Raw genomic sequence first — 27,908 nt, 5'->3', positions numbered from 1 at the left:
AGGCTTTCCCTGACCACCATGGGAAAAGTAGCTCCCTCCCTCCACTGTCCATTCTTATGGAACTTTTTATTTTCCTCATCGCCCTTACCATCATCTGAGAGGCTCTGCTTGTATGTGAATGTATTTATTTTCTTCTTCTCTCTGCTGGAACCTAAGATGGAAGAGGGAAAGATCTTGGCGGTCTTCTTCACTGTAGTTTTTCTATATGCTAAAAGAGTACTCAAGCTCAGAGGAAGCGGCAGTAAACATTGGTTGAATAAACAAATTAGGTACGGGATGGTTTACGAGTAATAATAGAGCCTTATGCAACCCACTCCAGTAGTCTTGCCTGGAGAATCCCATGGAAAGAGGAGCTGGCAGGCTACAGTCTATGGAGGTCTCAAAGCATCAGACACAGAGCACGCACACACACACATAATTTATATATCTATAGTCTTACATTATTAAAAAGTGGTTCTGTGTCTACTCCTTAACACCCTTGCCTGATGTAGACTGTCCCATTCCCAGCTAATCATGGATGAGGAAACTCAGGCTCAGAAGGTTTGACCCAAGAATTAGAATATCCTGCATTCAAGACTTCTCGGACCTCTACCTTAATGACTAATGTTCTTGACCTAGAACCAATCTTTTATTCCATAGTGCAGAGTTTGGTCTCACCAATATTTTCATCTAGAAACACCTCTATTCAAGCCACAAAGTGGTCTAATATTTAATCTTTGGGATTAGTAATTAATTGCAAGGATATTTAATAAGTTTACCCACTTCGTATTCAAATCATATATGCTAGTATATGTTAGCTCAAGAAACATTTTAGCACTGAGGAAAATCTTCATTTAACTCAGGATCTGCTACTTATTTCAACAAATGTATTCTGATGTTCCTGCCCATTAAGTACTGTGACTCTGAGATTAACCTTTCCTGTTTGCTTGTACCTGACCTCAAAGCATCCTAAATTACTCAAAGCAATTCTGATGGTTTTAATTTATGAGAACACCTTCAACTATTCATCTTTTAAATCCTGAAAATGATGATCCCTGCACAACAGCAGCTCTCTTTTTAATCTTAGCTGATAACTCTGATTAAACACATCCAAAGGCTGATTACCCCCCCTGCGGTTAATGCCACTGTCGCCGCTAACTACTCATTTCACAGCGGGAATTGCCTTCAAGAGCCCATTTACATTATCACTCGGAATTGATTTACACTGTTATTTCCTATCGATCACATAGGAAAAAGAAGGTATAGATGATGTCCTCTGAAAGCCTGCTAAGATGTCAACTAGCGCAAGCCAAGTACAGGCAGCTACTCTACACTCAGCCAGTAATGCAACGATGTAAATACAGAGTTACTCCCCAACTGTAGACATTTTAAAAGATACTATTTACTATTAGAATTTTAAATATTTCATCACAAAACCACTAGGGGATGTTACCAAAATGGATCAAATCAAATAAAGAGAAAAAAAACATAATCTAAGTGTAGATTCTATGTGCACCATGTGGGCAAATTAAGCAAAAAAAAAAAAAAATGTGCTTTTTTTGCTCTGCTAGATAGTCTTTGAGCAAGCAGCATGCCTGATGACAGGGTAACAGATATGCTGCAAGAGGCAGTGGTTCTAGCTCTGCAGATTTCTGGAATCAAATAGGTTTATCCAGAGGGTACTTTTAGTCAGCTTATGGCAGCGCAGCTACGACAATGACAAAGAAAATGCTTTCGTTAATTCCTCCAGTAAACATGTATTGAAAGCCTCCAGCTCTGAACTGGGCATTTATTATATCAGATGCTCAGGATTCTAGAGGTGAATGAGACTGATACGACTTCTGTTCTCCTTAAACTGTTATCCTGTTTGATAAGACTGGTTATAAACAAGGAAACAATTAAATACAGATACCATCACTAAGTGTGAAAATGCCACAGAGCAGTGTAGAGCATGTCAGAGTTCTCGTCAAAGAAAACTCGAATCTGTGACCCAAAAGGAAGCCTGTGTTGGGTGCTGGGTGAGCAATCAAAAGGCAAGGGTTCTGCCCTGAATGGCACCACTGTCTAGGTGATGGTTCTCACCTAGAACGTGTGAGAGCTTCTTCAAAAACAGAGTCTCTGGTTCAGTACATCTGGGGTGGGACACCAGAGTTTGCATCTCCAACCGGTTCCCAGGAGGTGCTGCTGCTGTTTCTCCACGGAACCCATTCTGAAAACCTTCTGTCCTTCTCGCGTACATATTCATCATGAAGACCACAAAGGAGATAAGCTATACAAAATCCACTTAATACAAATGAAAGAGGTGGTAAGTAGAAAGAAATCGACTCAGATAGAAATTAAACTCCTAAAGCACTTAAGGAAAATGAGCCAATCAGGGTTGATTCGAGGAGGAAAAAAAAAAAAAAAAACCTCATCTCTCTTTTCAGGAAGGAAGATGATTTCATGTTCTTCAAAAGCCATTTTTCTCTCTGTGGAGCGTAAGGCATTTCGTTTCAGAAGGGGCTCATGAGGGCTCTCAGAACTCCATCACAGCCCGGCCGGCACACGCTCAGCAGCAAGCCCTGTCCCCGCCGCCACAATCAGACACCTGCCGAGGGAGCCAGGCGGCTGAAATCAGGTCGCGTTTTGCAGAGGACTGACTCAGAGCCATTTGTGAGCCACCCCTAGGAAGCGAGCGTCCTCAGGACCGCGGGCTCCCGCTCAGCGCACTGACTAACACAACTCAAGGAGGAAGGAAGAAGGGTGTATCGCCTGATACTCTGGTGGTTTGACTTAACTTTCCCTTCAGACATTTGGTTTATTCACTCTCCAGTTCTGGCCCTGCTGAGAAAAATGACTTATTTCTCCACCCCCCGCTCCACCTCCCTACCAAGCATTGTTTCTCCCAAAGTAGTCTTATAATTTGAAAGACTTAAAGGCTTCAGATCATCCTCCCAAAATGAGGTTCTGTTGAACCAACAGAAGCAGGGACTGTCCCAAGGAAGAGATGGCAGGTATTTTAATCTCATTTTTATCAACAGTGATCTGAGTAAGTCACACGCATTCAATGAAATTCAGTAAACAGTTAATCCCTCTCAATCTCAGCTTCCTCCTTTATAAAAAGTAAGTATTACCATAGACTAGTTGTTGGCAAACTTTTCCAGCAAAGGGTCAGACAGTAATGTTTCAGGCTTTGTGGCTGTAAAATCCTGGTCTCAACTGCTCAGCTCCGTCACATGAAAGCAGCCATAGACATTATGTAAACACACGGCACGTCTGCGTTCCGACAAAATCTCTATTTACAAAAACAAGCAGCAGGCCTGGCCCTCACTGGCCACAGAATCGCTCCCTAGTTCAGGAATACTGACTTGGTCACTGCCGTGTCTGGAATATGAACCTGGTTTCTTATTGGGAGCAACAGATTTAAACTCTCTGTACCCAAATTTCTGTGTGTTGGAAGAAAAGATTACGATGTCAAAAAATTGCAGTCAGTTCCTCATAAAAATTTCCAACGGACTACTGAGCTAATGTCTCAAAGCACTGTGATTTCTTGATGAAGGGCACAAGAGAAGTACTAATTATTATCAACAGTACCTTTTTTAAGCTATGATCATCTGATTATTACTGCACCTGGGAATAAAATAGGGATGCTGATTCCCACCACTCCATGATGTTCACACATGTTATGCTGTGGTCTCTTGCCCAAGAGTTTCCCATCAAATGATTAATGAAAAGCACTGACTTGGATGCTAATAGTACCCTTTGATGTTGTACAAAGATTAAATAGAAGAATTTTTTTAAAAAAACAGAGTCCACCATTTTATATACACAAATTTAACATTTTTTCCCATTTATCTTTGATGATTATTCAGCCCCAAGGCCTAAAAGTGGCACACTCTCAAGAAATAAAATAGACATGTGACCTATGTTGAAAATCATCAAATAAAGTTGATGTGACTTCTTTATTTTTATTTGTTCACCTTTAGAAGAAGGTCCATTAAGTGTAAATTTCTTAAAATAACAGAAATGAACTTCTCTGCAAACTAGAAACAGACTCACAGACATAGAAAACAAACTTGTGGCTAGCAAAGGGGAAATGGTGGTCGGGTGGGGGAGTGATAAGCTAGGAGTTTGGGATTAACAGATACATACTACTGTATACAAAATGGACAAGTGTCAAGGGCTTACTGTACAGCACGGGAATTATATTCAGTATCTTATAATACCCTATAATGGAAAAGAACAGAAAAAGAATATATATATATGTATGTATACATATATATATAATAAAATATATATATAAGTATATATATATATAAAACTGAATAACTGAATCACTTTGCTATACACCTGAAATTAACATTATAAATCAACTATAATTAAAAAAAAAAAAAAACTAAATTTCTTAGGTAAAAGACTTTGGAATTAGGTATATGGTAAAATATGATTTTAAAAATATATAACTAACACTGATTTCATGATTTCTTAGAAACATTAGTACACATTTACATCCCCCGTACCAGCAATTGGGGCTTCCCTAGTAGCTCAGTTGGTCAAGAATCCATCTGCAGTGCAGGAGACCCGGGTTTGACCCATGGGTCGGGAAGATCCACTGGAGAAGCGAATGGCAACCCACCCCAGTACTCTTCCCCAGAGCATGGACAGAGGACCTGGCAGGCTATAGACCATGGGATCGCAAAGAGTCAGACACGACTGAACGACTTTCCTTTTCCTACCAGCAGTTATCAACCAATCTGCTACCTTTAACAATCAATTCATTTGACAGATATTTCTCTAGTATCCATTATACACAAGAGACTTCTAGAAAGATGGAAGGTTTGCATAAATAACAATAATAATAGCAAGTGAAATGTGCTCTCAGCATGTTAACATGCAGTCTTCTGGATTTTGAGGAAATAGAAGGTATTTTAGTTGAGTTGCTTCACGGCAGAAGTGATATTTGAGCTGAGTTTGGAAGATAAGTAGAAAGGAACACAGAACTCTCTAGAAACTCTCCAATATAGACCCCATGTGCCACGTACAGACAAGCTATCTTGAGCAATTCAGCTCATGTAAAAGGTCATAAGCAGCTCAAGATAGGAGAGTAAATCACGGAAGGCCAAAGATAATCAGGTTAACAAATCAGTGTTTGAGAAAAATCCCACGGAAGGATCTGGAGAGCAGCAGAGTTAGATTTTGGAGGAGGCATTGCAACCCACTCCAGTGTTCTTGCCTGGAGAAACCCCGTGGATGGAGGAGCCTGGTGGGCTACACTCCAAAGGGTCACAAAGAGCTGGACATGACTGAGTGACTAAGCACAGCACAGAGTTAGATTGTATTCATTCATTCAGAAATAGTTCTTGAGCCCCTATTAGGTGTCATACATTTTTTCTGTATGGACACAACAATAAATGAAAAAGATGCAGAAAAACTACTGTCCTCATTCCAATCTGGGGAGACAGACAAGAAACTAAATAAGTAAATGAGACAGTGTATTTGAAGGTTAAATGCTACAGATAGACAATTATAAGTAAAGTAGAGAAGTAATTAAAAATAGGTTAGTTAGGGTGATACCTGAGGTGAGGTTTGAGCAAGGATTTGAATTAGGTGAGGGCAAAAACCATGCATATATCTGGAAGAACGGAGTCCCAGGTGGACGGGATGCTAATGAAAAGGCATTAAAGATCCAGCAAAGCAGGCTGGGTGAGTGAGCAGGAGGACAGAAGACAGTAAGGAGGGTCCCGTCACCTGGAGCCTGCAGACAATCACGGGGACTTTGAATTTAGGAATATTCATCGACAAAGACTGGGCAGAATGGACTGCGGGAGGGCAAGAATTAGAAGTAGAAGCAACAGGCAAAAACCTCTTTGTTTCGTCAGGTGAAAATGTTTGAAACCATTCATTCGTTCATGTTAATTTGGCACATATGCTAGATATTGATCCCGGGATTGAAATTGAGATGGACAAGCCTTGGCTACATGAAGCTGACCCTCTCAAAGAATGACGACAGCATGAACAGAAATGTCCAACTGGCTGACAATAAAAACCTATAGAAATCTAAATTTTATTATGAATCCAAAAAAACCTAATATTATAAAAGAGAATGTATCAAAAGGTCAAATCATATGAACAGTCCTTAGTCCACACTCTAAGTCAATTCCTTAAAACACTGACCAATCTTCTTTCCACTCATAAGATGACTTTTGATAAGAATGACTGGCCATTCTACAACAACAAATCATTCAAAATATCCAAGCAGTGAAGAAATGCTAAATCTTTGAGGCTTATCATTCTACCGATTATGATAGATCACAGAATACAGACTCTAAGTATAATTAATTCAAATACAAGCACTTATGAATAGATTAATTTAGCAAGCATGAAGGAAGCAAAGACCAGTCCAAAATTACCAAGTTTGTCCGTAACCCAGACAACAGCATTTTGCAAACAAATTGCTGATGCACGAAGATATTATCACTGGTGACTGGATGACTGGCTTTAGTACCTTAAATGATAAAACCGCTGTCACAGAGGACAGATAGGAACTAGACTCTGCTGTCAAACTGTCATGGAATTATTAAATATGGAAGGGAAAAATGACCCAAACAGTATGTAATGAGCTCCCTTTTCATTCTTTCGCTACAAAAGCACATCTGTGAATTGTTAATGACTCTGAAATGGATGAACCAAATTGATGAGAAAGAAAAACATCTCTCAGGGATAGGGAAAGGGAAAATGAACACACACAGTGTTTATAAAATATAATTTAAAACACAAGGGCTGGTGAAAGTACCGTGATGCACTACAGACTAGTGTGCAAAGTCTAAGCTGTTATTACTCATTTTTTATTATTTTCATAGTTTTTATGTTTTTAATGTAGATAATTAATCTCATTAAACATAGAGAAACACCAAGATCTATTCACAAATACCCCATATTTGTGACGTTCTTGAGGTGGTTCTGCCATTCTAGTCTGGGAACTTCTACGCTGCAGGATGATTTTTTTCCCCCTAGATGTGCCCTCTGGGCTGGTGTGTCATCTGATTCAGTATCTCAGCTCACAAAGATTCCATACTGACTTCTGGTGATTGACTTTTCCACAGCTAGATTCCTTGTTCTACAAAGATGTACTTGTCCTGGAGTGCCCAGGAATCTCAGTCACGGAATTCCTCAAGCACAGGTATACATTGATCTTTGTACCTCAGTGTCTGGTGTTTAGAAGCCTTCAACAACCCTGAACTGAGCTGAATGACAATCAAGGAAGCTCAGAGAGAGGGATTTCAGACAGGAGCAAGCACATGAAACAAAATGATCATGGTGTCTATCCATACAACAGAGTCACCATTTAATCTGGTCATAGTTAATGATTCTGAGGCTGTCTTCAGAAATCTCAGGGCTGAAGAACTTTTGATTTGTGCTTTAACTTATAAGAAAGAAAGTACTGAATCAATAGGAGACTACAGTTATTCATTGGTTTAAGGACACCAGTCACCAGTCTGACAATCATCAATAATCTGCTTATCCTCAGGGTGGAATCGGTCGACTATATCATGAAGGTAGTATGGTGGTAAGAAGGAAGAATGACCAATATTGGTAAATAGGGAATCCTGTCATCCTGGAAAGGGAAATCTCCTTTAATACTCAGGGCCTCTGAGTAAGAGGGAGTGCTCTCAACACCACTGCACACAGAGGACTTATCTGACATAAATATACTTTCCAAGCAGGAGTGAGGGCCGTTGGCCCATGATTTGACTCTTTCACACAAGATAAAAACACTAACAAGAAAGGGAAAAGGAGAAGCCATTAAAGGAAAAATTAAACAGTATGTAGCAGACGTAGTTTCACTAGCAATACATGTGAGGAATCCAGAATGCAGTATTGTAATTTCTACAAAGAATACCATTTTAATATATTACTACTCACTAAAAATCCTCAAATTTATACTTCAGTCTTAAGAATATAACACACTTGATCTCACCATTCACACACACCCATGACAAATTCATTCCTATAACTAGTCTATAGAGTCCAAAGGTTGTGTTATAACTTTTTCGTCACATATTCTCCACGATTAAAACAGAAAAAAGAAATCAACTTCACTTTTGCCCCCCACAAAAAAAGCATTCACCAGGTTCTCTTAAAAAGCAGGTGAATGGAATAAACAACCAATTGGTTTCCCAATTTCCAGACCAGTGCACAGCTTAATGGTACAATGAAACCCTCTACCTCCACCCCAAGCCCCGAAGATTATGTGATACAAAAAAATCTGTGCCTTTAACCAGCTTCTCTTTCAGCATTTTTTATTCCACATCACCCTACACAGTTGGCTAAACGACTAAGCAACAAGGTCAATCAAATGCAATACCTCTCTCCATTCAAATATAATGGAAATTTTGACCATTCCACATTCTAAAGAGCAAATACATTCTCACTCTGACAACCACATTCCATTGGCTTTTCCTGAAAGCCAAGCGTGACAGATGCCTTGGCTGTAATTGCCAATCAGCCTTTCCATGGCAGCTGAAAACACAATACATCACTTTGATCTCCTTTGCTCTAAACACATCCACAATCAAGAAACCTGAACAAGGAATAAGAAATTGGCATCATTTCTAGAAGCTGTCACTCCACAGCATTTAAATACTGTAAGGTATATTTTGCTCCTATTTTTATTTTTCTGTTTCAGAGACACCTTGTTGAGGATCTGAACAAAAATCATCTACAATTAAACATATATATATACATATATATATTTGGAGATGTACTAAAAAAACACATTTCATTACCATGTACAAAATCTCAATACAAGCACATTTAATTAAACACCGCCACTACCATTTCCTCCTCCAGTTACCCACCTGAGGAATAAAACAAGAGTGCTCATCTGATTTAGAAACAGTACTCAAAAGAGCTGAACTCACATTTTGCAGGCAGGTCATAGCCACACGTGATCTTTGCATGTCCAGTGTCACAGCCGTTCAGGTTCCGACACTCAGCAAGCAGACAGGGCCCAGCTGCCCTGTGAATACAGCCATCCACTGCAGGAGAGAGAGAAAAGTTAGCCCCTGTTTGCTCTTTTGGAAATAAAGGCACAACCTGGGACAGGGATAGCCAAGGAACTCGTTTTTCCACTTAGAAATCACCACAGCCCTGGGGAAGGAAACCCATGGTGTTCAGCCCCTTAAACACCATTTTCTCCTCTCTCCAGTTCTCTCTCTGTCTCCAGTTTGTGTGGTCGGCAGAAGCAGTTTAACGTTAAACACCAGGATCCTTAGCAGGTAGTGCAGCCTGGATTTGTGGTCTGTTCCAGCTTCAATTGGGTAAATACTCCCACCATGTCCATTTCAAGCTATCAACTCCATGTCACCTAAACACAGGATTGGGGAGAAATGCTACTGATTCTGTCTCCAAGGTGGTTAAGTGTTGCCTCCAGTAAACCACAGGTTATAGAAGAAAAAAGGTCAAGAAGCAAGTGAAAAAAAGGTACTTGGGAACATTTGCCATTGTGGCAGAACTGAGACAGTAAAGCTGTGGAAGAAAGACCCAGACCTCTAAGTTCCTTCCCTTCTCAACCGCACGGCACAGGTACAGAGGTATCCGTGGGCTATCTAGAGGCTAGATGGTGGGCAAGAGTGGATCGCGTCTGGAAAAGAGCCTAGAAGGGCGCCCCTCACTGTCTTGACATGGAAAGGAGACCCTCCGCAAGCTCCTGCTCGAGCTCTGCTCACCGAAGAGGCTATGCTCCTGCCCAGGCCTGGGTCTCACCAGCTCTCTGAATCTCACCTCCCCCGCTTCATCACGGCCCTTCACAACGAGAGCTACTTTCTGAAAACACACATCTGATGCCACATCTGATGCCACTGGAAATTAAAGCTTCGTTTGACTAGATTAGGGGCAAGCGCATAGGTAGGGGTCTAAGACCAAATGCAAATAATCTAGTTGTGAGTGAGTGAGTTCCTCACCCAGAAAGGAAATGCAAGACTGAAACGAAGGGTTAAGAGAGAGAGAGAGAGTAATAGTAATCTGGGCTGTGAAAACAGACCAGACTTTAGTGGTCCGATAATACCTAAAGAAGGAAATGGCAACCCACTCCAGTATTCTTGCCTGGAAAATCCCATTTCCAAGGGAGCCTGGAGGGCTACAGTCTTGGGGTCACAAAGAGTTGGATACGGCCGAGCTACTGAGCACACAAGTGCAGTAGTTCATAGTCCTCCACACCATGTAACCGATCATTGTCTACCATTATCATTATTGTGAGAGGAAACTAGATATTGAATGGGAAATTTTTCACTGAGGGGCATGTAACTTGTCTAAATGACCAAGTGGCTTTTGCTACCACTGATTGAAAAGGAAACATGCTTTGGCTGAACAAGGCTCTTAGGGAAACAAGCTCATCTGGGCTTTCTACATCACTGTTTGCAGACCTGGAAAATCTGAGAATAAAACTGAACCTCAAAGACCCTGACAGCAAAATGAACGCTATGCTACAGTGCTTCAGAAAACCTAGTTCAAATCCATACTCTACCTTTACCAGCCATATGCTGCTCAAGCCCCAGTTTCCTTAGAAATCAGTGTCATGAATGGCTGTATCTAACAGAGTTACGCATGGAATTTGAATAATATAACATTATATGCCCCGTTAACGCTAGTAACTAATATTATCTTCAGCTCCTTAGGTGGAAGTTTTGTGTAAATTTTAAAATAACTATTATTCTTATATAAAAAAAGAAAAATATAGAGAAGCAAGAAGAATACTACTATTTACCCTCCCTGGAGAAGGCAATGGCAACCCACTTCTCTTGCCTGGAGAATCCCAGGGACGGGGGACCCTGGTGGGCTGCTGTCTATGGGGTCGCTGGGAGTCGGACACGACTGAAGCGACTTAGCAGCAGCAACATTTACCCTCCCACCTAGAGAATTCTTCAGCAGTCCGATATTTGTTGCTCTTTTGCTGATTATTCACACACACTTACATATATAATTTTTCTCTTAAAAAAAAAAAAGCTCATAAGTTTTGTTCACTCTTTCACATAGCAGTTTTACTTTGTGAACTATTATATAGTTGTTAAAAAGAACAGTTCAGTTCAGTTCAGTCACTCAGTTGTGTCTGACTCTTTGCAACCCCATGAATCACAGCACGCCAGGTCTCCCTGTCCATCACAAACTCCCAGAGTTCATTCAAACACATGTCCATCGAGTCGGTGATGCCATCCAACCATCTCATCCTCTGTTGCCCCCTTCTCCTCCTGCCCCCAATCCCTCCCAGCATCAGGGTCTTTTCCAATGAGTCAACTCTTCGCATGAGGTGGCCAAAGTACTGGAGTTTCAGCTTCAGCATCAGTCCTTCCAATGAACACACAGGACTGATCTCCTTTAGGATGGACTGGTTGGGTCTCCTTGCAGTCCAAGGGACTCTCAAGAGTCTTCTCCAACACCACAGTTCAAAAGCATCAATTCTTCGGCACTCAGCTTTCTGCACAGTCCAACTCTCACATCCATACATGACCACTGGAAAAACCACAGCCTTGACTAGACTGGCAAAGTAGTCAGTCTTAAATATGAAAAGATTTCTAAATGAAATGCCAGGTTTAAAAAATACATACAATATGTGATACATATACAACATATTGTGTCTATTTTTTAAACATATATATTTTATCTATTTTTTATGTATAGTCACAATTTTGTTTACAAAGGTAATACAAACACACATACATACACACCCACATTTACATGCATAGTACACATGTACTAGAAAGATATATACCAAAATATCAACAGTGATCATGGAATGTGAAACAGAAGGTGAAACTATTAAGAAAAAATTAGGTTCGAATTTTTCTATGTTTAAATTTTTTTATAAGAGCATCAAGAAAAATATTTTAAAGTGACTATGTGAATATTTTTTTCTTGGCAAAGAGATCATTAGTTACTTAGTTTGAAATGGATAACTAAAATAGGATTTGATAGTGTACTTAATCATATGCTGTTAAATACTGCTGCATTATTTAGATTGCAGAAAATGCAGTTTGTAAATATCTAATTCGCAAAATCTTCAGGGTTATACCAGCATTCATGACTGCATTAGGGAAATGAAAGTCTAGCCCAAGAGCTATTTAATAATAATTACTACAGCTTAAATGTATTGAGTGCATCCACATGCCAGGCACTATACTAAGGACACTCATAAAGTACATATCAATTTTATAATCTCCATTTAATGGGAGATTAAAGGAGGCTAGTAAGTTGCCTACGTTCACAAAATCACAAAATACTGGCAATGTGATTCAAAACTCCAGTTCTGTCTGATGGAGCAACCATGCTATTAACTGCTACTGTTCACTGCCTTTGAAACTTGAAACCAGGCAGCCTGACCTCAGTTCTTGCATGTGGCATATTGAAACACCATGTTATGTTACTTTTAATTCTCATCAATTCTATGAATTACAATGTACATGCAACATGCAATCAAAGGCACAGATCTGAAGTGCAGTTTTGATGAGTTTTAAAAATGTATATACACTTATGGAGTAATAATGCCAATACAGCTTAGAAAAGTTTTCCTGTATCTTTTCCATCGAATTCCCCTCTTGCCACCCAGAGGGACCTCATGTTCCAACTTCAGTCACCTAAGCTAAGTTTTGTTATATAATCTCAAACTTCATATAAGAGATGGTGGAGGGGGCTAGCTTCCTTCACTCAGTATGTTTTTTAGATTCATCTGTGTTGTTGCAGGTATTAACATTTCATTCCTTTTCATTCCTGAGTAATATCCCATTGTTGAATATAACATTTTTTTATCCATTTATCTGTGAGTGGGCATTAGAGTATTTATATTTTTAGCTATAATGAATAAATCTTTGTTTTGTGGCTATATGTTTTTCTTTCCATTGGCCAAATACCTGTGAATAAAACTGCTGACCTAGTATATGTTTTACTTTATAAAGAGTTAATATATAATTTTCCCGAGTGATTATACCAGTTTCCATATACCCCCAGCAATGTAGGAGAGTTCAAACTTTGGCAGTATTTGGTGTTTTCAGCCTTTTCAATTTTAGCAATCTTAACAGACATAAAGAGGTATCTCGTGATTTCAGTTTTAATTCCCCTGGTAATTAACGGTGCTAAGTATCTTGTCAAGTTCTTACTGGCCATTTACAAATATTCTTTTTTGAAGTGTCTGTCCATGTCTTCTGCTAATTTTTATTGTCTTTTTATTACCAAGTTGTGTTAAATGTACAATTTGTTCCACAGAATTAAAAAAAAATTTTTAGATATTTTGTTTTTTCAGCCCTTATGATTTTCATTTTTTTATAGTTTTCATATCACTCCTGAAACTTCTCACATTTTAACCTATTGCCATGTTTTGTGTGTCATTCACTCAGCCGTGTCCAACTGCAGCCCGCCAGGCTCCTCTGTCCATGCAATCCTACAGGCAAGAACACTGGAATGGGTAGCCAGTCCTCTATGCAGGGGATCTTCCTGACCCAAGCATGGAACCTGGGTCTCCTGCACTGCAGGCAGATTCTTCACCATCTTAGCCACCAAGGAAAATGAATTAACAGATTTCACATAGTAATTTTGAAGTCCCTGTCTGCCAATTTCAATATCTAGGTCAGCTATTAATTTGTTTATATTGGCTGATTTTCATATGACTCTTGGTCACATTTTCTTATTTCTTTGCATGTCAAGGAATTACTGATGGCATATGAATACTGTGAATATGTTGGAGAGGCTTTAGATTTTATTTTCTTTCTCCAAATGGTACTTAAATTTATCCCAGCAGGTAGTTAACTGCCAGGTAACAGGGAAACTGAGCTCTAGGCTTTGTTAAGGTTGGTCTGTTTCATTTTTCTCTTAGTCCTAGCATATAGTCTTTATTCTTAAAGCATGAATCTTCAGGGGTTTTAGTGGAAATTCCAAGGTGTTTGGCAATTCCCTCTAACCTGGGGGGAATTAAAATTCTAAACTCGATATCCTTATACTCAGAAGATGATGAATGCTCTATTCAGTGCCCTCAGCCTTCCAGCTTTGGTTTCCTTCCTGGACTCCATGGAGTATTTCCCTGCGGAAGCGTAGCTCAAAGCTCAACCAAAGATTACAGGTACTCATTAATAGATTCAGTGGTTCATTATAGATTCAGATAGACTATCCCTGTTCTGGGACCCTAATCTGAATTCCTAGTCATTCTGACAACCCCACAGTCAGCTCTATGATTCCTAAAGCCAATAGACATCCTGCTTTCAGTTTCAGCTCCAACAACCATTTGCCAGGTGGGGTAGAGGGAGCCCTCTAGGTCAAAGCCATTTAAATGTAGATTTCGCTCAGTGTGGTTTTTTCTTTCAGAGAATTGACTGCTTTTAGTTGCTCTCCACTACCAGTAAGTACTTTTTGTCATTGCTTTTTTATTTTGCCAAAAATCTGTATATACTGTTAGTGGGATGGCTAGTCTGATACAAGTTATTCTGTCATTATCAGAAGCTGGAAGTATATATGTTTTTGATCCATTAAAATATGACCTCATATTACTTGAGAGCTATATTTCCAGCCCTTTGGGGAAAAAAAAACACGTATGAGAGAACAAGACAGTGGTAATATCCTGGAGTGCAAAGTCAAGTGGGCCTTAGGAAGCATCCCTATGAACAAAGCTAGCGGAGGTGATGGAATTAAGCTGAGCTATTTTAAATCCTAAAAGACAATGCAATGAAATTGCTGCCCTTGATATGCCAGCAAATTTGGAAAACTCAGCAGTGGCCACAGGACTGGAAAAGGTCATTTTTCATTTCAAGACCAAAGAGGGGCAATGCCAAAGAATCTTCAAACACAACTGCACTCATTGCACATACTAACAAGGTAAAGCTCAAAACCCTTCAAGCTATGCTTTAGCAGTACATGAACTGAGACTTTCCAGATGTACAAGCTGGATTTAGAAAAGGAAGAGGATCCAGAGATCAAATTTCCAACATCCATTGGATCATAGAAAAAGCAAGGGGATTCCAGAAAGACATCTACTTCTGCTTCGTTTACCGTGCTCAAGCCTTTGGCTGTATGGATCAAAACAAACTGTGGAAAATTCTTAAAGATATGGGAATACCAGACCACCGTACCTGCCTCCTGAGAAACGTGTATGCAGGTGGACATGGAACAACAGACTGGTTCCAAATTGGAAAAGAATTACGTCAAGGTTGTATATTGTTACCCTGCTTATTTAACTTATATGCAGAGTACATCATGTGAAATGCTGGGCTGGATGAAGCACAAACTGGAATCAAGATTGCTGGGAGAAATATCAATAACCTCAGATATGCAGATGACACCACCCTTATGATAGAAAGTGAAAAGGAACTAAACAGTCTTTTTGTGAAGGTGAAAGAAGAGCGTGAAAAAGCTGACTTAAAACTCAACATTCAGAAAAAGAAGATCAAGACATCCAGTCCCTTCACTTCATGGCAAACAGATGGTGAAACAGTGGGAAAAGTGACAGACTTTATTTTCTCGTGCTCCAAAATCATTGCAGACAGTGACTGCAACCAAGAAAGTAAAGGATACTTGCTCCTTGGAAGAAAAGCTATAACCAACCTAGACAGCATATTAAAAAGGAGAAACATTACTTTGCCAACAAAGGTCTGTGTAGTTAAAGCTATGGTTTTCCCAGTAGTCACGTACAGATGTGAGAGCCGGACCATAAAGAAGGCTGAGTGCCAAAGATGATGCTTTCGAACTGTGATATTGGAGAAGACTATTGAGAGTCCCTTCGCCTACAAGGAGATCAAACCAATCAATCCTAAAGGAAATCAATCCTGAATATTCATTAAAAGGACTGATGCTAAAGCTGAAGCTCCAATACTTTGGCCACCTGATGCAAAGAGCTGACTCACTAGAAACGACCCTGATGCTGGGAAAGATTAAAGGCAGAAAGAGAAGGGGATGACAGAGGATGAGATAGTTGGATGGCATCACCGACTCAACGGACATTAGTTTGAGCAAACTCCAGGAGATGGTGAAGGACAGGGAAGCCTGGCGTTCTGCAGTCCATGGGGTTGCAAACAGTCAGACACAATTAAGAGACTGAACAACAACAATATTAGTTGTTCCCTATTAAAGTAAGATTTGGGGATTCCCAGGTGGTACTAGTGGTAAAGAACCCACCTGCCAATGCAGGAGACATAAGAGATGGGTTCGATCCCTGGGTTGAGAAGATCCCCTGGAGGAGGGCATGGCAAACCACTTCAGTATTCTTGCCTGGAGAATCCCATGGACAGAGGAGACTGGCAGGCCATAGTCCACAGGGTCACAAAGAGCAGGACACAACTGAAGCAACTTAGCATACATGCAAAGTAACATTTGCTATTCCGCATATCTTACATTACAAGACCCTTAATTCCAAATTATGACCTTTTAGACCCTTCACAAATGTGGTTCCGATTTACCCTCCCCACCTCAGATCATCGCATTCTTCCTCTTCATATGTTTGGTCTGGCCACATCTAAATCCTCATCAGTCCTTAAACACATTATGATTTCTTTGCAAAGTACTCTCTACCAAGGATATCTATATACCCCTCCCATTTTCTTTTCTGCCAAACAAGGTCTCTCTTATTTTTCAACTCCGAGTCCAAATGTTTTCTCCTCTAAGAATCATAGACAATATTTACAGGACAAAGTAGTGTCCCTTTATGTTCCCACGATACTCTGCTTTATATGGTAATTCCACATTACACATAGCAGAATGTGTGCCTTGTTGCTTGGTCTATCAGCAACTTGAGGGCACAGAAGGTGACCTTTTCATTTGTATATCACCAGCTATCTCAATAACTGACATTTTGTAGGTATTTAATACAATTGAATTAAATGCAATTAAATTTGAGAGAGAAAAGCAGTCTATCCCCAGCTATCTCAGTAACTGACATTTTGTAGGTATTTAATACTATTGAATTAAATGCAATTAAATTTGAGAGAAAAAGCAGTGTAACTTATTTTTTAATTTAATAATACTGAAGAAATAGTAAGGCTACTTTAAAGGCAAAGAATCAGACATTTGAAAAGTAAAGTTAAATGTACAGCAACAAGGTTGTAGACACAAATCTAGTGATGAGCTACTACATTAGAAGTGTTAAAAATTCATAGAATCTGAAAATTCATCTACTTCTTTCAGGTATGGGGCAGGCTGCTGGAAGAGGTGCTCTTTTAGTTTCACTTACGGTCAGCTTGAAAAGGCAGTGAGCTCAATCGTGGCCGATGTGAGATTCAACATAGTAGTACTCTCCCCATCTCCCGTACCCCGCACCCCAAGGTTAGGGGGATGGACAGCCAACAGTCAACATCCAGGCTTACACAGAAGATATTCAGTCCCAATCCAAATGTCTAAACCTAATTCCAACTAAAAAATTCCAAGATCAGAAGTCTAAAAGTTGAACATAATTTTCCAGAGAGATAGGACTACCTTTGTCTCATATTTTACCAAATATGTATCCTATAGGAAAAAAAGAAAACTGCTCTCCATAAATAGGTTTACCAAAACCCATTTATTTCTCTTCTTGGGCATATAGCTAGATGGTACTTTCAAGTCACCCTTCCAGTTCTGTGTGGTCAGGAGCCTGTGTTCTGTATAAAGGAATATGAGTAAAGGTGATGTAACTAATTCTATATCCAATCCCTAAAATCCCTGCACATCTCCTCCATCTAATCTCCCGTTATCTGCGGGCAGGATGCAGGGGCAAGACTCCAAAGCCCCAGAAAACAGCATAGCAACTAAATGGACAATGTTTGAATCCCAGAATGACTCCATCATCACGCTAGGCTCTCAGGACCCAGTGAACCAAAGTCAGCCTGTCCCATTCAAGTTCTTGATCCTCGTACTTTGTGATCAAAACCAGACTAATGGAAGGTAAAGGCTGAGGATGGCCTAAAAACTGCCGGAGGTGTGGTCAGGTGGGAATGGGGTGAACACTGAGGTCACCGACAGGGCTGGTCTTCATCAGGACCATGAGAAGCCTGCCTGCAGCCTTCTCCGAAGGCCAGGTTTCCTGCTGTAAGAACACACCTATCATTTACGTCCTGACAGCCGGGCCAGAATGCTTGCAGGCAGATGGTTAACTATGGCAAGGGCCCTTGATTCCCCTCTTATTTCCTCCAGCTACCTAACAAAGGCTGAATTCAGGGGACCTAAGCCTACTAATTAGGCTGTCGTAACTAAGTTTTCTTACACTATAGCCTGGAGAATTAGACCACCTAAGGGGTAGAAAGATGAGTTTCAGCCGTGCTTCAGGGAACTGTTTTTCACTTTTGTCCTTTTACCTTGGTGTTTAGAGTTTGGGAATGTTTTATAGGATAGTCTTATTCCACTATTTAAATAGCTAAAATAAGTACATAAGATACGGGACATAAAATCACATCAATTTTTCTGACCTAGGATTTTTTACTCATGGATTCCAAGCTGCCTCTATGGCATTCCTCAGCAAAAGCTCCCTAGTTTAAAAACAAATGGACAAATTCATGCTGAAGATATGAGAGGAAAAAGCAAGCCATAAACTACTGAACAGGAATCCATCAGATACTGTGGACCACTGAACACAAGAGCCAGCAAAAAAAAGAAAAGAAAGAAAGAACCAGGAGAGAGCTCTAAATATATGTTTAACAAAAAATACTAAAAGCACCATTTAGTGAAATCCAGTTATTTCAGAAATTGGTCCAGTGAGGTCTCTCCCTTGTCTTACAAAGACAAGTTTCTAAACCGTTTTTAGCAAGGGGATTCTGAAGTTCTTAGACCTGTACATATTTATTTAATCTTCTTCTGTAAATAAAAGATAACTTAATCTAAAAGCTGCCACACAAATCATATTAGCCTGAAAAATAAGAGGCTCTCTCTCATTGACTATATCCCTTAGAAGCTCAAGAGGATACAACAGAGCTCTTTCTAAATCAAATCAACATAAATTTATTAAACCACCTTGCACAAAGCATTCTTCAAGAAGCTGTGAGGGGATCCAATAATGATAATAATATGTCTCGTCTTTGGAGGATTTACCAAGTGCCTTCCAGGGTGCTAAGAGACTTAGAAGCTTTCACCTTATGAGAGGCAGCTTTGCTGAGTGGAAGCAGGACAACTCTGGAGGCACAGGCTTCAGTTCCAGTGCCACCGTTTGGCTCCCTAGGTTTTGAGTTCCTCATCTGTAAATCGGGGACCCTCACAGGAACTCTATTCAGCATCACAAGAGTTTTGTAAGTAAATTAGTTATTACGTGACAAGCACTTTGAATAAGACCTGGCATGTAGGAAGTTGGCAATAAATGTTGGTTATGCTACTACATTTTATCAGCATAAACATTTTAAAGGTAGGATTTACTAGCTAGAATGACTAATAAGCAAATAAAGAAGCAGAAGTTAAAGAATTAGTGCAAGATTTGTAGGAGCTAGGGTTGGAGCCCATTTTTGCCTATTATTAAAAGTGTGTTCTCAATGCCTACTCTCTTGTACTCTCATTCATGCAAAGAAGTATAAACCACAGTCCCTTTCCTTGGGAACCAAGTGACTAGAACAGAAAGGCGCAGAGCTTTTTATTTTCACTAAAATAAAATGTAGTTAACAATATACAGAATATTTTATTAGCATGGAGAATATGTCTTTTAACATATTAGCAAAACTTCGGGGAGCATTTTACATTCTACAGTGTTGCATTTTAAAGACCTTTGACAAAATTACTACAAGTTTAATCATTGAAACAATTCTGCCAGTTGGGCTGGGACTTTTTTACTTACTTTACTAATTTTATAAAAGCTGAAATAATACAATAAGTGTAAAAACAGACATCCAGAATCATCCCCCTGTGGCAGATATGAATTCAAGTTTTACATCTCTCAAAGTGTAGTCAGTATCACCTGGGCAGCCTGAGAAAAATGTAGATTTCCAGACCTGACCCCAAATCCAAGGAATCTGTCTCTCCAGGTCACTGTCTCAGTGAGACCTAGAATCCCCATTTAATATTTTCCACAGATAATAAAGATGCACACAATCAGCTGAGAACTTGGAGAAGCATTCCTCCACACTATGGTGCTTTCTTAACAAAGCTCCAGAGAGGGCTAAGTAGTTTGGTTTATGGTGAATAATCTGAGTGTTCACTGAATAACAATTTGCACTTAAAGTCAACAATATTAACCTAATCTAGAACTGAAATCCAGTACCAAGTAGGATTTTGCTTAAATACGGCTTCAGAAAGACAGATACGATAATCATGAAATGCCTTGCACATGAAGAGGTCCTAGCATGGTCTCCACAGTAAGGTCACAAGATATCCATACAGAGAATGGAAAAACATATTCAAACTTCTATTGATAGTTATAATTTTTATCTACATAGGCAAGAATGAAGTTCAAATTTACTAATATTTAACATATAGATTGACAGTAGTACTTGTATATAATTTATAAGTAAATGCACATATACATATAGTAATGAAATAGGTACACGATTTAAAAAACTGGAGTCAACAAAGGTTAGAGATGGGGATTCTGAGTGCTCCAGAACCAAACTGCCAGTTTCTATCACGTAGATTTCCTGTATCTATATAAGGGGTATGGTATTAGTACCTACCGTGTAGGGGGTCTTAGGAGAATTGAATGAGGTAACATTTGTACAGTGCTTAGCTTAGCTTGCATAAGTGCTTAAGGAATCTAAGCGTAACAGATCTTTCTACCACAGCAACTGATGCACAGAGAAACACAGCAACTCGTCCCATTTGATATCCATGTCCTTGGCAGCGTGACTCTACAGCTTCTCCCATCAAGACATGGAATCTATTTTTTTAATCACTTATTTTTAATTGGAGGATGATTGCTTTACAACAACATGTCAGTTTCTGCCATATGTCAACATGAGTCAGCCACAGGTAAATGTGCGTCCCCTCCATCCTGAACCTCCTTCCCGCCTCCCCCCTCATCCCCACCCTCTAGGTTGTCACAGAACGTTGAATTTGAGCTCCCTGTATCATATAGCAAATTCCCACCAGCTGTCTGATTTTACATACGGTAATATACATGCTTCCACACCACTCTCCCCATCCTCCCCTTCCCCCGCTCTGCCCACAGTCTGTCCTCTGTGTCTGGGTCTGCACTGCTGCCCTGCAGATAGCTTCATCAGTACCGTCTTTCCAGGCTCCATACATATGCATCAACATGCGATATTTGTCTTTCTCTTTCTGACTTACTTCACTCTGTATAATAAGCTCTATGTTCATCCACCTCACTAGAACTCACTCAGATGAATTCCTTTTTATGACTGAGTAATATTCCCTTATGTATATGAAATTAAATTCCCTTAATTTCTTTATCCATTCATCTGTCAAAGTACATCTAGGTTGTTTCTGTGTCTTAGCTACTGTAAATAGTGTTGCAGTGAAACTGGGATGCATGTGTCTTTTCCACTTATGATTTCTCCAGGGTGTTCACCCAGTAGTGGGATTGTTGAGTTACATGGTAGCTTTATTCCTAGTTTTTTAAGGAATCAGCATACTGTTCTCCATAGTGGCTGTATCAATTTGCATTCCCACCAACAGTGCAAGAGGGTTCCTTTTTCTCCTCACCCTCTCTAGCATTTATTGTTTGTAGATTTTATTTATTTATTTATTTTTTTTGATGGTGGCCATTCTGACTGGTGTGAGGTAAAACCTCACTGTAGTTTTGATATGCATTTATAAGAGATGGAATCTATTTCAACACTCCTTGACTCTAGGTTGCTCACTTGGAGCCTGGTTTATTTTCCAGGCCAGACTGTTGATAGATAAGGAACCACCTGGAATAGAAACAAACTAGACTGGCCAGCCCTCAACTTCCCTGGCAACTGACTATAGTCCCATGAGTGAACTCAGCTAAGGGGAGAAGAACCTTCCAGCTTGTGGTGAACCCAACAGAATCAGGAGTTACACGAACAGCTGTTGTTCTAAGCCACTGAAGTTTGGAGGATGTTTGCTACACAGAAAGAGTTAAATGATATACTTAGCTTTTATCATCAGGAAAAATACAAAACATTAATCCACACTGAAAGGAAGAAACAAAGGAAAAAGATTAAAGAGCTGCCCTAAACTCAAGGGGAACAAAAACCATAGAACTGAGGTAATCAAGTGAAAAGCTGATTCCACTGGAGGTCACCTGTGGCCTGCATGAAAGACTTATGAGTCAGGTACTGAACAACATCAGTGTTCCCTTCAGGGAGGAGAGGTGTCTGTGGGAAAATACAAGGTGGACAAGAAGATCTACATGGTGAAGTTTCACAGACAGGAGGAATGCAGGGATGTGAAGCAGCCTTGGGCTGACATAAAAATTAGCTTCCGTTATGAACCCCCTGATCTTTCTGGTCAATTTGATGATGAGACGTGGGCTGTGATCCCAGGAGAAAATGACAGATGTAATAGAATAAACAGTTACACATTTCTCAGCCCAGGAACTTGGAGCAGTTATCAGCTATGGGTCTACACCTGTCTTCATCTCTTCAGTTCTTAGGAACTGATCTTTAAAAATCAGAAGACATTTTTTTAACTCCCTAGAATCTAAGACATAACTAACTGCAGATACCCAAGAAACAGTGACTTTTGTTTCTGTTGTTGAACTTGAATCCCCAAGTGAGGATAAGAGAATATTTCTCAGAAATAGTTACAATAGCTCTCCCAATTTTTCTTTGAAAAAATATAAACGAATGAGTTTTGTGTCATCTTCATTAGTTAGAAGAGTAAGAAGGTCCAGTTGATTAAAATCTTACTCAGATTATGATAAAGATATTTAGTCAATGCTAATTTCATGGTAAACAAATTATTTGAAGACCTTTGCTATCACTTAAAAATTTTTTCTTGATCAAGAAAATATCATTTTGACATGCATTTCTGGTTGCCTACACATTATATCCGTTTTCATTTTCCCCACTAACAAAATCTCTATATTGACTGGGGTGGCTATATGACCAAATGAAATCCATAATTTACCATCAGCTCTTTCAAAGATGAAAAAGGTATGTGTGATCAACTTAGATGGAAGGAGAAACCATTTTGTGGGCTTCTAGGAAAGCTCATTACAGAGGGCTTACTCTCACAGGTTTCTTTATACTGTTACGATGATGATGATGATCTCTGACTTTCTCGTTCTTTCACCTGCCTATATGAAATTAAAACCAGGTCGGACTTCTGTAGCTGTCTAGTGAGCATGAGCATTAAGACTATATTGCGCTATGGTAGAAAGAAGGGCTGGTATGTTCCTGAATCTCTGATCGCATCTGTGGAGATGTCATGTTAGTCCTAAACGACTTCTCATTTGAGGAGAGAAAACAATTTTTGCTAATGCATATGTCAGCTAGTATCTGGGGTGGGGAATGGGGCTTCTGTAACTAGTGCTTTATTTAAATGTTGTGGGTATGTATTTTAATTTACTAACAGTTGAAGGCTGTTCCCTCTGGATGAGGACCTGCTCTTTGACCCTCAGATAAGTATGAACTACTGGAAAATTCTGAGTTGACAAAACATTGGAAAGGTAACAACACAGTTGGCAAAACTCCCAAAAGTTCATTGGAGGCGTGAGGGCAGTACTGACCAGATCCCTAAAGAAGGAAAGACAGTGGGAAGAATGTAGAATGTGCCAGTCTGGCAGCCGTGTGACCTCAGGATGGCTTATAGTTCATCAGTTCTCACCAGGGAGGGATATCAGTTCTCACCAAGGAGAGATATTTCCATCAGCAATAAGGCTGGATTTACTTAAGGTAGATGCTACTAAAGGACCTGGAAAAGAGAATGAGGGTCATATTTCTCTGGAATTCCACAGAGACACTCTGAATGAAGCTAAATCTGCCACCAGAGACGACAGGGATTTTCAGGCAAAAATATACTAGCTGGTGTCTCAACAGCTCAGTAACACCTTTTTTTTCTTTTTTAATTTGGCGAGTTCCTTGATAAGAAAACATATGCAACTCAGTTTTTATTCAAGGGCATCCTCATTGCTTCACTCAAACAAAGACCCTTCTCAAGGAAATATGAAAAGGCAGGACCTACTTGAAACGATAATTCCTCAAAATAATCTTTAAATTTGATGTTAATAGAGTCTAAGCATTAATGGAAAGTTTGATCTTAAGTAAAGAAGAAATAATAACTGCATTCTTAGAGCAGCTATAATAGGTCTGCTTCCAGAGAGTGGCTTTGCCTGTTTTAAAGACATAGATTGTGCCCTTGTTTCTGGAGAAGCCTTAGTAGGCCAAGCAGAAATGCAGAGGTAAGGAGACCTCTCTCTTTCCAAGAGATAAGAAGTGAGTACATTTAAATACTTCCTCTTCCATCAGAAACTCCCCAGTAGCTGGGGACATAAGTTCAGAAGTAGGGATGGTGAGGTAAGGTCAATGTTAACAGGTGCCTTGGAGACAACCTCATTTGTTTTATCAGAAAATGAGAGCCATGGAGAAAGGTAATCTTTCCCAAAGGAATTTAGCTTTTAAACTTCAATCGTGTTATAGAATCTCTTCTCCTCATTTTCTTCCTACAGAGAAGTAATATGTCATTTTATGGCCCATACTCCCATCTGTTCCAGGAAAAACTAATGGGTTTAGGGGAGATGAAAAAGGATTAAAAATCTGCGTGAGAGAAAAAGAAATCTCTGAACTTTCAACTAGATGTGTAAGGGTAAATGACAACAGGCTGTCTGCATGTATGTATTTCCAGAAACATAAAATCTCTCCTGACACACAAGAGAGAATCTTTGTTTTGATAAACACTTTGCCACTCACTTTCTTTCCATCTTTTTAAAAGGACTAATGACCCAAGGTATCTGTAGGTCCCGGAAGGCAGCCCTTTTCTCCAAATTGCACACATAAAGATGGCATTTACTGCCCTAATCCAAACACCCGCTTTCTTTTCTCCCATTATTTATTTTCAGGAGGAACTCTGAGGGACAATCATATGGTGAGAAAAAACTTAGATCCAAGAAATATTTTGCTAATTATGCCAGGCAATAAAATTATACTTTCTTAATGGCATTTTTTTTTCTGTTTAAAAAAAAGTTAGACTTCACTTACTAATGACTTCAGTTCAGTTCAGTTCAATTGCTCAGTTGTGTCCGACTGCTCAGTTGCGTCCGACTCTTTGCGACCCCACGGACTGCAGCACGCCAGATCTCTTTTAGCAAAAGGCTATTTTTCCCAGTATTTCATAACTTGACACCTTTAAAATGGGAAAAATCTTCCCAATGGAGCTCACAGTAGTTCATTAATTTGACAAAATTTCCTAATTCCTTTTCAGTAAATTAAAAAAATCAGTGTATGTACTTACATGGACAAAGACTTTGTCTTAAAAATTCTAAACTCTCATAGAAATATCTTACTAAGAAATTCTCAAAGAGCATCCTACGGTAAATTAAATTTTTGCACTAAAAAACAATATTTAACCTAAACTGATAAGAGAACAGAATGAAGAGTGTCATTATGTGATTTCTATAACTAAAGTTGTATTTTCATGTACTCATCTAAAATATTTCTAAACAAATAGATTCAAATCAAAATTTGTTTTTTTTTTCTTTTGTTTTTGGCCAGGGAATGTTTCTATTTAGGAAAAAAGAATTTTGTAATTCTCTCTTTGGGAAATGAAAGCAGTAATTTGCCCCAGAAGTCTATAGGCAGGTCCTGGTGCTAATTAGACCTGCAGTGGACATTCAGCCCCATATCCCAGGCCTAGGTTATTTGGAAGTCAATTGAGTACCCCTGCCTGCAGATTCTCAAAGATGCCCTCCTCCAGCAAGGCTGCTACCAAGGGAAAATACACTTCCAGAAGTCAATGGAGCAAAACTTTCCATTTTTACCCCCTTTTCAAGTCCAGGCCCAGTCATCAGGCCCAAAGACTCTTCTAGGTAAACTCCTTCTAGATATATTTGTTCTTTGGTGGACACACTGAGGGAATCTCCCCAGATAGGCAGCTGAACGTGAAGAAAATGCTACAGCTTCTTTCTGCTAGAGAAGGGTCTTTTGGTAAGAACTTCTGCTTCATAACTCACTCATTAAAAATAAAAAATACAGAGCAGAATAAGTGGTGGGGGCTGTGTGGGAAGAGTAAATAGGTTTCTCTGTGTCGATAAAGCAGATTTTGTTCATTCTTCAAGTTCACAGTAAAGAGACTTCAGAGAGGATAAAAGCCATGGCTGGGATAATCCTGCAGCTCATCGAAATGTCTATTTTCTTTTCCCCCAGCGGAACCATTTTACCCCATCTAAGATGCTTGTGGGAGAAGTTAAAACGGGCCACGTGTGCTTTCCTCCACAAAGGGGCCCTATATTTAACACAGCACACGCATCCAACACCTCAGACGGCTTTGAAGAAAGCTGTGTTTATTATGTGGGCTTATGAAATAAAAAGTACAAACTTTCTCATCCTGGAAAAATATGCAATGAAATTTACAGCCAAAATAAGGAAGCTGTGCATAATGTAACACTTGGCGAGAATTTTAATCAGTGGATCGGAAAGGCTGGATGCGGTTCCTTTCAGACTTGTCTGAGCTTCCTTAATTTAAACACCACACACTGGGTCTTGGGAGAACACTTAGGAGACACCGTACTTTTGCAGGAGTGCCAAAAAGCACCACAAGCTAGCTGAGAAAGGAGCGCCATGCTAACAGTTTCAACCTCAGCGAATGAAGGACGGCAACAGAAAGAGAACAGTCACCTTAGAGCAAAGCCACGCAGATTTCCGTGATGAGAAGGCATTCCAGCCACTGTTACTTCCAGCTGGTGAAGATGTTGTCCAGGTATCAGCCTGACTCAGGTTGGCTTGAAAGAGCACAGTTCTGAACCTTGTCAGAGGTTTTCGTGTGGGATTGTTGTTTTTCTTATTGGAAAACAACTATCCAGTAGCTTTCAACTCCTGAGCAGCTTGACAGCAGTTCAAACAAGTTGAAAGTCGGGTCACATAATGTGGACACAAAACTGACCATCACAGAAAGAGTTATAATGTGATTGAAAAGCTCCAGGGAACCTATTAAGTCTGCTACCCCTGTCAGGATGAAACAAGAGCAATCCTGCCTCTGAAGCTACCATTTTTGAAGAGCCCTCTAAGAAAACGTTTTATCTCTGCCACCTGCACGACACTTGAGTAATTAGCATCAGGTATACCACATGAAATCTCAGGAACCGAAATGTTGAGAAAGAAGACTCAGAAATCAAATGGTAAAGGTGTAAATTATGTAGTGTTTGGACTTGACTGTATTACTTGTGTGGAGTGGTTTGTTTAAAAAATATTTTTAAAGTATTTTAAATATAACTAAATTTAAAAATGTAATAAATTCTGGAAATACAAGATGTTGCTTGAAAATATTCTTCAATGACTCAGTCCTATGTAAGGTAAATGAGGAATGGGAGGGCAATTTGCTTTGCTGCATAGGAGCCATGTGACATTGGAAGTCCCCCAACTTTTCATAAATTGGCCTATTAAGAATGTTTTCAGAAATTAATTCAGAAATATGATCTGTTTAGAGAAAATACTTACTATGTTTATGCTTCAGTATTTATTTGCTAGGTAATAAAGAATCCATACACATCCTAGCATCTGGAGAAAGCTATTGTTTGTGGACTTAACCTGTTGCAAGTTTTGTGAAACCAGAAATTAGTGTGAACACAGTTTAGGGCATCATTGCTTCACTTTATCATATTAGTTAATATTTGGTTTTCAATACTCCATGGAAAGCAGAAAGCTAAGATATTAGTACAGCCATGGAACCACACTTTACGGACTGTGTTCATGGTCTGCTTTAATTCTGGTCCTGCAGGAAAAGAATCTAGGTTTTCAATAAACGACATTTAAGAAAATATATCTCCTTTTAGCAAATAGTTTAATGGCAATCTTGATAGTTTCTGTTGAAAATGAATATTGCAACTAATGAAAAAAAAAAGTTTCTTCCCAGAAGGCAGAAAAAAATGATGCTTCCAAATTCATATAAAGTGCATG

The 27,908-nt window shown here is 39.5% G+C and overlaps 1 protein-coding gene across 4 annotated transcripts in view; it reads right to left on the bottom strand.

The window, feature by feature from the left end:
* The window catches only part of MACROD2 (mono-ADP ribosylhydrolase 2), a 2,170,814-nt gene that overhangs the window by 1,440,268 nt on the left and 702,638 nt on the right, over window positions 1–27,908 (bottom strand). For all 4 annotated transcript variants that reach the window (XM_070471908.1, XM_070471910.1, XM_070471909.1 and 1 more), the window contains exon 5: window positions 8,880–8,996. In XM_070471908.1, coding sequence (XP_070328009.1) covers window positions 8,880–8,996 — 117 coding nt within the window. The remainder of the gene's footprint in view (window positions 1–8,879; window positions 8,997–27,908) is intronic.

This window comes from Odocoileus virginianus, chromosome 9 (genome assembly GCF_023699985.2).
Source record: "Odocoileus virginianus isolate 20LAN1187 ecotype Illinois chromosome 9, Ovbor_1.2, whole genome shotgun sequence".
In the NCBI taxonomy this organism is placed as follows: Eukaryota; Metazoa; Chordata; class Mammalia; order Artiodactyla; family Cervidae; genus Odocoileus; species Odocoileus virginianus.
Note: the sequence above shows the minus strand (reverse complement) of the source record. Positions and strands in the feature narration are given on the sequence as shown.